General features: G+C 34.7%; 1 protein-coding gene and 2 non-coding genes across 7 annotated transcripts in view; 1 reads left to right on the plus strand and 2 right to left on the minus strand.

Annotated features, from left to right (window-relative positions):
- Positions 1-12,702, plus strand: part of LOC112048448 (rho GTPase-activating protein 23) — a 472,444-nt gene that overhangs the window by 29,712 nt on the left and 430,030 nt on the right. For 3 of the 5 annotated variants that reach the window (XM_052881751.1, XM_052881749.1, XM_052881753.1), the window contains exon 1: positions 10,100-10,255. The exons of 1 other annotated variant lie outside the window; for it this stretch is intronic. In XM_052881751.1, coding sequence (XP_052737711.1) covers positions 10,213-10,255 — 43 coding nt within the window. In that variant the 5' untranslated portion in view covers positions 10,100-10,212. Of the gene's footprint in view, positions 1-7,690; positions 7,895-10,074; positions 10,256-12,702 lie in introns of those variants that run through there. One more of the 5 variants, XM_052881748.1, reaches the window with a different exon arrangement.
- On the minus strand, positions 1,662-1,733 carry Trnae-cuc (transfer RNA glutamic acid (anticodon CUC)). The gene has a single exon. It is a non-coding gene; the product is annotated as a tRNA-Glu (tRNA).
- Positions 5,081-5,152, minus strand: Trnae-cuc (transfer RNA glutamic acid (anticodon CUC)). Its single transcript has one exon. It is a non-coding gene; the product is annotated as a tRNA-Glu (tRNA).

The raw sequence follows: 12,702 nt of genomic DNA on the forward strand, positions 1-12,702 counted from the left end.
AGTCCGGCCACGTTACCTGAGCCATTGAGGCTTTCTATTGTAGAAACGTGTTTCTATACATTACCCTTCTTCAGTGTCAAAGTAAGCTGTGAAGGTGGGAGGCTTCGGCCGTGGCTAGTTACCACCCTACCGACAAAGACGTACCGCCAAGCAGCGTAGCGATGTCGTGTAGAAACCGAAAGGAGTGTGGATTTTCATCCTCCTCATAACAAGTTAGTCCGCTTCTATCTTAGATTACATCATCACTTACCATCAGGTGAGATTGTATTCAAGGGATAACTTTTAAAGAATAAAAAAAAGTAAGCATTGACGATTGTACGAGACCCGGCGTAAGAAATATATACCATCATCTGTTATTTATTTGAGATAAGAAATAATTCATAGAAAATAAACTAACTAACTAACAAGTTCGCCCGCTTTCATCTTCGAATGCATCATCACTGCCCATCAGGTGAGATTGTAGTCAAGGGCTAACTTTGTAAAGAATAAAAAAAAAAATACCACGTAAAAGATATTTCTTCCGCTACGTTACTCAACTGCGGACTGATTGTTGTCATTGTTAAAATGTTCATATCAATGCATAGTAAAACTTGACCTACATTACAACTGGTTGCGAGTGTATCGGAGTTAATAATAATAGATATGAATAAAATATCAAGCGAACGTTAATTAAATTTAATTAATGCTAATTTATATCGATTAAAATCAAAATGCACCCGATCGTGACGCGAAACAAATAATGGCCACAATAAAAATATTTTAACTGCACTTAAATTACAATGCGTTGATTTTTTATCTTAATTGACCAAGGATTTTTTTTCTTTAGTCAAAATGTTTATATGTATTAACTAGCTGATGCCGCGCGGTTTCACCCGCGTGGTTCCCGTTCCCGTGGGAATACCGGGAAAATATATAGCCTATAGCCTTCCTCGATAAATGGGCTATCTAACACTAAAAGAATTTTTCAAATCGGACCAGTAGTTCCAGAGATCAGCGCGTTCAATCAAACAAACAAACAAACAAACAAACTCTTCAGCTTTATTATATTAGTATAGATTAGCATTCCGCAGTTATAGTGCAAAATGTCACTTATAATGCGAAAGTTTTTCTATAGTTACGAGTATACTTAATTGGTGTTTGCTTAAATAAATGAAGGCTTTTCACTTCTACTTAATTTTAAAAGTAGCTTATAATTGACTGTTTAATGTTTATGTGACGAATTTATTAAAGGGGTTAGATATCAGGCATAGGTACTAATTTACTAATCAATTTCGAAAATGGGAAGATAAATATAGGTAAACCTAAAATTTAATAGGGACTACTGTACTAACCCAATAATATATTCACATGTGTATTTGAACGGAACCCTTTTATTGCAAGTCTGACTCTTACTTTAATCACTGGTGCTTTTGTTACAATGTAAACGATAAACTAGTGAAATAATAATTAATACTTCATTTAATTATTTTACTAGTTTTACTTTTTGTTACACACTATTAAGTATATTAAGTATGTTAATTTAAGAAAAGCTTTTAGCAAATATGCGTGTCAAAAATTTATATTATAGTATCTTTCTTTGCAGGTAAATGATGCACACATTATAATGTATGACTTAAAAAATATTTTCATTATTAAATTAACAAAAAAATAATAAAAAGGTATTCCGATACCGGGAATCGAACCCGAGCCTCCTGGGTGAGAGCCAGGTATCCTAGCCACTAGACCATATCGGATGTTGAAGCTTGTTACGAAATTATGCAGTGTTTTACCGGGGTGTGACGCATTGCCACTCGTAGTGTACGCTCGAGTTCTTGACTAGCGGACGCCTGCAACTCCGTTCGCGGACGTTTCTGTTTTTCACAACATTTGCGGAACCCCATGGGTATTTTTCGGGACAAAAAGCCCATGTGTAATACATATACATAATATAGTCTATCTCCATTCAAAATTTTAGCCAAATCGTTTTAGAGGTTGCGGCGTGAAGTAACGAACATAACACACACTTTCGCCTTAAAAATATTAAGGTGATGATTTCGGTATTTTGCTAAAGTAAGCACTTAATTACCTACTTTTAGTTTTCATCTAAGTACCTACTGATTTCTCATATTAAGATTGCGTGGAAAATTCATCTTTAGGTACTTTTAAAGAAATATACAATATAGGTAATCTGCGATGAATTCTCAATTAATTAACCGATTTTATTGAAATTCAGCATAGAGCTAGGTAAATAGGTAAGTAATGGTAAATGTAAATTATTTAATTTATCATTTTATTTATTTTATTCTATGACAAGTTAACCTTTGACTGCGATCACACCCGCAGGTTTATTCACTATCATAGACGTATACTAGACATAATGTACGAAAATACGAAAATGAGATTCTATGTAAAGATGACAATCGGTGTATATCACACAGTAGGTAAATGACATTTCGTCAATTGATTAAATGTTCATTTTGATAGGTTGATAATAAAGATCAAATAGTGAATAAGCCAGCTGATGTTACGAGTATGCGACGTATGTCTTTTAACCCATATTATACAGGGATAGTGTGACACAGTATTAAAATTTTAACTTCTAACGAAAGCTGGCATTTCCTCCTGCTAGACACAATAATTACTATTTACCTCACCCTTACTATCGGTGACCCAGTGAGATAACCAATCCGCAAACAAATAACTTTTAGTGCACTCTACCTTCTGTCTCTTTCGCTCCTCACTATTAGACTGTATGCTAGAGGAGAACGGCCTGTCTGGGGTGATAAGATAGATGCAGTTGAGTATGCTCGGTATGTTTCACGTCGATAGTTATGGAAATGACACTTTTTAAATGTTACCTGATAAGTATTTAAGACTTTTGTGCAGTGGGCTTGCATAAGGGATTTAACTAGGGCATGCTCTAAAAGTAAAATTGGAAAACTCCTTGTCTAACTATGAATTCTATGGTCCAACGTAGGTTTGTGTTGAGTCCATAGGGTAGGCAGTGGTTTTTGCATGAAATGTACGCCACTGCTTATGTAACATGATTTTGACGGGAAGTCCCGGATTTAATACTGGGTCGGGCCCAAGTCACGAAATTTAATTTTTAGTTTTTGAATAATTATCACCATTAGGTATCTCAAATCAAATCAACATCAAAAATCATTTATTTCAAGTAGGCTCAGTTTACAATCACTTTTGACACGTCAGTTGACTATTTGTAAAGATTCTACCACCGGTTTGGAAGGCAGGTTCTGCTGAGAAGAAACCGGCAAGATACTCAACAGTTGCATCAAATAACATTACCTGACGTTTTAAAATTGCATGTAACCTAAGCCTATTTGAAATAAATTAACTTGATGATAAAGCGTTAACAAATTTAAAATTAATAATATACATAGGTATTAATTAACTTAAGTTTAGAGTATCGCCAGAAGGTTGCCTGCCTATCAGTTTTCCACAAGACTTGTAGAATATTGACAGACAATCTTCCCAATAAACAATGTGTGCCCTGAGCTTTTGCGCGCAGATCCCGTTCCAATGGGGATAGTAGGTTAAAAATGGCCTGAAAAGGTGTATTCCGAAAGACTTCTGCCTCAAAGAGTTATAAATTGTCTAAATATTCAATATTATCAGAATCATATCCCGACAAAGCTGTAGATCCGTTCATAGCAGAGCGAGGAACGTCTATTTGGAATTGTTTATGGCTTGCCTTTCATGGGTAATAAAGAGCCATAGCACCCATTGTAGCTACATACACTCATAGCTGGGAGGAATGCCCTTATGCAAGTCTAAAATGAACTACTTAAAGCTAAAATAAAGTGTATCGTGCTTGGTGTTTGAAGGAACGGCGACAAAGGTCAATGTTCGCAGTTATAATCAATGATAAGCTTCTGGGAAGTGCAGTGCCTTGAGAATAGTCATCATCATCATCATCAGCCCATTTTAATGGCCCGTTACAGGGCCAGGTCGTCCATCTAAAAGGAGCAGTTAAGATACATTACGCCGGTCCAATGCAGGTGGGCAGGCTTATAGTGTAGGTATTGACCGGTCACTATCAGAGGGTCTATTATGTATCTCGATGTACCATTAAAACAATGAGTCGCTACATCGTTTTGTTATCATCTAACATAGTTATTTCATCGAAATGGCATTGACTGCGCCATTTTACATACAGTAGCACTCATTTTTTGTTTATGTCGATCGTCTAACATGATTATTTCAACGAAATTACGTATTGTGCGATTGTTAATTCCACGCTGTAAAATGACAAGTGCAACTGTCACTGAAATGTCAGTAAAATGACATTTCAGATATATTTGCACTTGTCATTTTACTGTCTGGAATTAATAATCATACAATAAATACCAGTTTTTGGTTAAAATAAAGTAACTATTTGCTACTATCGCTGCTATATTAATGCCACTTTACGTAAAATTACGATAATTATGCCATTTCGTTGAAACACAATGTTAGATGATTGCAAGAACACTGTACACTGACGTACATAATAACCCTGCTGATGTAAATAATACTTAATGACCGGGACTAAAACGGAAAGGCTTAACGTGTCCTTCCGTATCACCGAGGTGTTACCGTACCCACTGTGATCCACTTAGACTAAACTACTGGATCAACGCGTCAGTTGAGAACAGTATACCTGATTATGAATCAGATGAAGAAGGAGTCAGTGAATTAAGAGTCAAGTCAAAGGTGAATCAGCGATTAATCTTTCTAATTTTTGAGTCGTTACTTACCTATTTCAAAGTATTAAATATTACATGGACCACTTTAGTAGTTACTGGTTTAAAAATTTAAAGCATTACCAGGAGAGTTGGCGTTGAGTATAAGTTAATTTTTTGGTATTTATTATAAAGAATAAGATAAGATGAGCGCTTTGTGTTACTTTTCTCCTTTTCCTAAGCGTAAGATAATATAGAATGAAGAGACATATTAAATAATTATTCAAATTGGTTTATATTTTAGTAATAACCGGTCTGATAAAAATGCTTTAAAATGTGGTTCGTGGTTGTTCAAAACGCATGAACTGACAGCGCGATACTGACAAAAAACAGAAAAATGTAAAAATGCATTTAAAAAATTCCGATACCGGGAATCGAACCCGAGCCTCCTGGGTGAGAGCCAGGTATCCTAGCCACTAGACCATATCGGAGAGTGTTTAACACGGTAAATTACGTGGCAACATTGCTAACATGAGATTAGGATAACATCGCGTTAACAGAACACATCCTAATATACACGCACGGGGACGGCGACAATTGATGTGACCCTAATACTGAAATGGGCCCATTTGTAGGAATATTTTACGAACGTGTGAAACACTCGTACGGATTACAGGAAATAACAATCATAATGAAAAATTGCAATATCACGTGTTTTGTCATTTTACTGCTCACGAGATAATTAAGCTGTCATTTTAATTAGCCGAGTTGTTATAAAAAGATAAGTTACAGTTAGTTACTTTTAAAGTGTCAACGTAAACAATTTTTGTTTGGATTCCGAAATTTATGATGAGATAACGGTGAAGGTAAAATTAACAAAGGTTATTGTTATATTATGTATAATGTATATTATAATATGTATAATGGAAGCAGGTCAGTTATACATCAGTAAAGTAATTAATTTACATATATTTTAATGTAAGGAAAATCATAATCATGAACAAAAAACAAAAATGATGAAAACAATTGGTATTATATCATAAACATGAAGATGTAAAGAGGTAACAAAATCGGTTACCTCTAAAAGGTACCTATCTAAATTTATATTAACAAACATCGTACTTCGAAGGTAAATATAGAACTAATAGATATTTGTTATTGTGCAGAACAAACATTTGGACGGATGTGTTGTTTATAAACGTATGTAGTTACCTAAAACTAAACAGTAGGCCAACTATCATGCCCATTTCATGTTTACCTGTGGATTCAAAACAGTAAAAGAAACCGAAAGATAAAACGACTGTAAATTGTACCACCTGTGCGTTTCTATGGTGAAACGAATAAACAAAAGGTACGTAAACGCTGGTGAGAAAGACAGGCTTGGATAATTTTGACGCGCAAAAGAATTGTGTACATACTTTTGTAGCACAATAAATTCTATATTTTCCCGAACGCCTCGCGCGTAAAAATCAACAATATTTTATAATTTGTTACGTTCTCGGTATTCTTAAAATACAAGATTTCACTGACGAACAAATTTTAGAATGCTTTATGAGCAATAAAATTTACAATGAAACGGCTACGTCAGGAGAACGGCTGTCGGCGTTCGGCTCCGAACTAAAACCGTAACCGAGAATACTCGAAATATGTTACTCGAGTAATGAATGACACCCGGCCGACAGAAGTGTCCACTGGAGCAGTTAAAGAAATACTTCTATAATTTAATGGGTTTTATATGTTAAGCTTCAGGAATGTCAATATTCTTCGCATAATCTAGACACTGTTGTGTGCCAAATATTTTCACCTACTGCTGAAATCTCCAATCTACTTGTCAAACTGTTGACCCACTTTTGCAAGTAAGATACTAGAAATTATTAATTTCTAAAGTACAGCTTTCGTATTAATTTTCACCGAGGATGCGCCTCTGCTTTTCATGGACATTTACACACCATATCACGACTTCAAAATGTTATCTGATATCATAATGTAGTTATGAATGTCTGTGAACAATTGTACGCGAAAAAGCTGAAGCAGATATTTCGGGTGTAACTTTATAACTGGTACACTCATACATTTAATTTTAGACGTATCAAGGTTGTTATTAATGGCTACTCGGTGCCAATTAAGAGATGATGATTCATTATACAAGTGCAATAATTGTCATTCATTAAATACATCGAAAAATGTGTAATCCGTTTGAAGTGTAGTCAAAAAACCACATTTCTTTCGACTAATAACTTGTAAAATCTCTTCGCCCACCTTTGAATGCTGACGTGGCAGTTGGTGGATGAGAGCGATTTAGAAACGAGAAGTGAACACCTGTTGCAGTGGGCGGCACGAGGGACTGCTTTGAACGTTCAGGTAAAATATTACCAGATTACGTATTTGGAAAGGAGATGTTGATAAGTAGTAGGTCAAGGGAATCAGTATTTGGTACACGATATAAAATTATGGTCTTTTATAAACTGGAGGACAGTGTATTAAAGGTTAACCTAAATAAATGTTACAAGATTTTATTTTTTTTCTGATTTTGTACTTGCTGTCTTTAATGAGTAAGAGAGCCTCGAAGGCAACAAGCGATAACGCTCTGGGCTAGAATAAAAATGGAGATGAACGGCTCTCTGAGACTAGGATCTCTGTTTCGATGGACGTTCAGGCCGAAGGGGTGTGTGGGCTAACTTGACACCTCTGTGTCGGTGGTTGCAATGACCGAAACCGAAAAAAAGAAGACGATTAATGAAAAGAAATTAGTTTTAACTTTCATACAATGTTGTAGGATATGTTATTTCTGATATAATTTAAAGCGTTAAGATTCAGTAACCCTTTGAAGAACTTTCGCTGGACGCGTGAAATAAACATCCAAAAGAGGAACTGGTTGATTCAGCTGTGACAGTGTGAGTTTCAGTTTCCGGTGCGACCTGACGAATTCATGAGCACATTGGCATACCACACGTTGTGCAAATTCTACGACCCCCTGTCTGTGTGGATTTATAAATAATCCCGGTTCGCCAGTGGCGGCGGCGGTGTGGCAGGCCGCGGACGGCGCGGGCGCGCAGTGATGGACGCCCGTCGTGATCCACTCCAACGATGGTCCATATCGATAAATCTTCAGCGATTACTATCGCGCTATGGATAATAACGTGCTAAGTTCGCGAGTGTATCTGGATGACATGTGACCTTACGTTGAACGGATTTAAGTGATGTTGTGTGTGCTAATGCTTAAGTGATATAGTGTTAAGTTTCAAGTTTTCTACGTCTACATCGATTTAAGCTAAAGGAATTCCTCTTAACGTTCTATGTATTGATCTTTCGCACATACGTATGTTTGTGTCATGTTGATAAAACACGCTATTTGACAATTCCAGATTTCGGATGAAAAATTGTAATTGTCAAGCCCAACATTACGCTTTTGTGATAAATTACTAGCCATCAAGGTTCACTTTAGAATTTGAATAACTGGTCATTTTTCATACGATATTTTTCTAGAAATTTTAAATTATTCATTTTTCCTAATGCGAATATTTCAAGATAAATGTTTATTTTGGATACAAGTAGATTAGTTAGGTTATATGACTCGGTAACTTTAAAAGATGTTTCAGTTGATGTCCATAAATAAATCGAGACACTCAAGTATGTCACCAATGTTGTCTTCCGTACTGTATAGCGTACACAGACATTGATTCTATTAACCAATTCATCATTACATTAGCTGACTTTTCGTTTATTTTTGTACGCACAATTGTTTAGATGTTTAGCTAAATGTTCAACATTTACGTTATGTAAAGTAACTTACAAAGTATTTCCAGATCGAATAGTACATGATGTGTTAACGTTAGAGGGTTTCGCATGGGTTTACGAGTTCCTAATTTTACTCCACCATTCACAGTATTCTCATTAGTGTCCACGTCTACCTGCACAGTGTTATTGGCACGTCTATTTTCAAATGTTAATTTTTCCAGCAACTATTTATTTAGTATAAAACGTTCTTAATTTTATTTATTTTATTAGCATAATGATTTATTTAGGATTTATCTGTATTAACTAAACATTTAGTTATTCTTAAATTTACTATATAAGTCTTGGAATGACACATTATATTTGTACAAAATATCCCTTTAAAGAATTAATTTTCGAAAGTAATTGACTTGAAATGAAATAAATAACACGAATGGAATTAATAAGGTGTGCTATTAAGATACCCTTAAAAGGTTAACATAAAACTTAAATTATTCAATAGCAGCCACCTACGTGTTTTTACAAAAGATTCATTTTAATATTTACGTCAATTATGTTAAGTTGGTCAGTAGTGTGTTGTCATTGTAGTAGGCGTGTAACTGTAGGGCTTATGAAATTGTTTTTATACAAACTTTTAATCTGCTATGTCAGCAGAATTAAATATCATCTAATTGGTATGGAATGTTTCTGTTTACCTCTCTATTAAATTTTGAAGTGTCTTGGTTTTGATCCTAGACACAATTGACTGGTGCGTGATATAAGAAATTAAATATCACTTGTTTCCACTGCATTCCTGAGAACTATTCATCACTTTTTTTATAATCTTAACGTGTGTTTTAATTCGCACTTAGGCAGCGTGATGGACATCTTGTAATTTTGAATGATAACTTTTGCTTAGTAACTAGCCGATGTGGAATTGACGTCGAGTCCCTAACTTTGACGGCTTGACTTTGTGAACGTGAAGTATACTAAAATCTGATTCACAATTACCTCTATTTGGTCAAAAAAATTACTTCACTTTGTGCACATTTTACACGCCTGTAATTCGTTTTTCGTTATTAACTATTGAATTATTGAAATTGGATTGACGATCTATCCAGCTATGGAAACCGTTACTTCAATTTGGCCACAATTCACTTCATTTTATATATTTGTTAGTAAGCGTAACCGAGTATCATATTTCCTTTTGTTCTAACTGTTACTATTGCATTTCTCATACCCAGTGGCTTGTAAAAGTGTACACAGTAATTGCTAACAGATACTTACGCAAATCTGATTGATGATAACGATCCAGCTGTTGATACCGTTACTTCAATTTGGCCACCGTCTGCTCAATTACAAGGTCGTTCAACTCCCCAAAAATAATAACAATTATTATTTACAATATTTTCCCATGCAAGTGTTTGATGCATTGTGTTTATTTTTGATCTCAATTCTTTAAGGGCTTTATAAAAGTCAGTTTTAGTTTAGGTGCCAAGGCATTCGTTGTTAAATCCGCTACAAAGTGTATATTTTTTTTGGAAATTATTTCAAGTTTTCTTTTCTTTTCAAAATCTCTGTTATTGTTGTTTATCGCTAAATTACGACTAGCAGTATAATGCAAAACATATACGATCCCGAATCAATTATGATGCATAATTTCCGCCCGTTAAAATATTACACGTTTTATCAATTACAGTTTGACAGATGAACACTTCACGTTATGAAATGCTAAACATAATGATGTCATGTTGTTCATAATGATCAAATAACAAACCGACAAGCTTCATTTTCAGTCTTATTTAGTGACAACTAGTGCTACTAAAAATTTGCAAAAATGATGCAAGCTTTGCTGGAGTCGCTCTACAAAATCTATTCAGGTAAGTTATCATTGTTTAAGACAATATATTGTATTACAATGTATTTTATTATACGTGTACCGTCCGTTGTACTTATACTTAGTACTAAATTTCTGTAGTGTAGTCATAAAGTTCTAGTTGGTCATAAGTCGATCGTTTGACTTAAAAATCAATAAAATTTTTATGACTTACCTACTCGTCGATTCGTCTCTATGTTTTATTTTGCTTGTTGGCAGTTCAATGTGTAATTTTCAAATACTTTCAAAATGTATACAAAGTAGAATGCACATAAAAATTGTAAGTTGTGCAAAATAATATAATTTTTATTGAGGCGTAATTGATTGTTAAGCAATACTAATAGGCGTGTAATTAACCAACAATTTTTTTCAAGATTACGGTTACCTCTCTTAGTACATAAAGATAAAAAAACATTCTATTTCCTGTATTTAAAACATTTACTTGTACTTGCTGGTACTCGTACTCAGGGTCATAGTCATACGTTGTTTTGCTAAACGTGAGTTTGTTAATTTTGTATTTATGCTTGGACAGAAGAAGTTATTGCAGTGAGTAAAGATGGATTTGAAACAATTTGGTCAGATACCGTACATAGTAGACTGGTCCTTTTACGGTTGTACGAGTATGAGGTAAAGTTGGCACAGCGCTGCCTTAAATGCAATAAATGGACGCCAGTAATTAAGCGGATTGCTTCGCGTCCGCTGTCTGCTTGTACATCGGGCTTTTAGCTTTGATTACGATTTTGAAATCCCTGATAGAGAGCGCCACTCTCATTAACTCATACAGTGCCATGGACCAGCCCATGTTGTTGTATGCCCATACGTTGACGTCTATTTATTGAACAGTTACGAATTAATTACTTGTCCACTTTTACAGATTCTGATTTTAATCGAAAAAATACTTTAAATTTTGGCATACTCTTACTGTGAGGGATTGTACTCGTTGGAATATTGAGATAATAATGGTCATTTAGTTGGTTGACGATCTACTCGGGTGAATCCGCGGAGTACAGCGATGCATTCTATGAGTTCTCAATTTTCCTCTGCCGCAGTTTGCATTCGTTGCATAAGTAGGTGAGCGGCTCTTAACCAAAATTTAAACTTTACCCCTAATTCTTTAACCACAATGTAAAATTGGTACCAAAATAGTTGTAACATACTACACACGATGTAATACACGTTTCTTGGATTCGACTACCGGACATTGAAATTAATGATAAAAAAGGTAAATAAAGTTTGAAGCTCTGGATCCGCCTAGTTTTTATTAATTAAGCTATTATTTTATAATTTCTACTCGTCTATTGGCTTTGTTCTGGTCTGGTTAGACTCCTTCTCTCATTAGTCATCCTACCGGTCATGGATCACCAAGCAATTTGAGTTCCAACAATGTCATGCGCTAACCTTTAAATAAGAAGACAGAAAATATGGTTCATATATTAAAACATAATAAACCAACACCATTAATTAGTTAATCTAAGTTAAGTTAATCACCAGTTAATCTAGGCGCACATAAAGAACTAACTGGACTTAAATAATAAGAGTCTATATTAGATGTTTAAAAATTAAGGTGGGCGTGCACGTTCGTGATCAAATCTTTCGTTTAAACACATGGGAGTTTAAGATGAGACAACTATTGAAAATATTGCTTAATTATAGTGCGGATATTAGGCCACATTGCTGATTCTTATCGTCTTAAATTATACATGTTAATACTTGAGTATACCTGTCTAATCCAGTATTACAGTTAGATGTGGAGCAACCTCAGAAATAAGATCATTTTTAATCCAATAACTTATCCAGATTAGCACAGATTTTTAATTTTACATTTAGATGATTTTTTCTAATGTTTATCTATTAGTACAGGTATTTTTCTTTCCTGGTAAAATTGGAAAAAACATTCAACTTTTAAATGAATACTTATCAGCAATTTCAGGAAGGTTGAAATTCGGAGACGTATTACTTCTGGGTTTAGCGAAAAGTGATCGAATAATTCTGCTCAAAGTTTCAATTTAATATTTTATATACGTAAGATATAAAGTTTTATACGATTTGACTGATTACTTATAAAAATAGACTAACGGTATGCCTTATAAAAATCCTTTGTCGAATTTAACAACTAATTAAAAGCTTTCAAAGCAAAGAATGTCTTGAATTTTAATTAAAGAATTTGTCTTCCTTTCTTCGGTCCGTTTTTCCGTAAGGATACACTTACGAGTACAATGGATTTCATTTAACCACAGGACTGTTAGGCGGTGAAGAGAGACAGACGAACAGACAATATAATATGAGTTGCGTTTTTCAGGTATATAACCCTAAAAATGAACCAAGCAGTTTTCCTCTCTGCTTCTCTTTAACGGCAAGGTATTTTTACACCTGGCTCTCCATGTTTAGCATAACTTTACGCAACGCATGCAGGTCTGCCAATTGACGTCACAATGGGACAACAAATCGTGC

The sequence above is a fragment of the Bicyclus anynana genome, chromosome 5, assembly GCF_947172395.1.
Source record: "Bicyclus anynana chromosome 5, ilBicAnyn1.1, whole genome shotgun sequence".
In the NCBI taxonomy this organism is placed as follows: domain Eukaryota; kingdom Metazoa; phylum Arthropoda; class Insecta; order Lepidoptera; family Nymphalidae; genus Bicyclus; species Bicyclus anynana.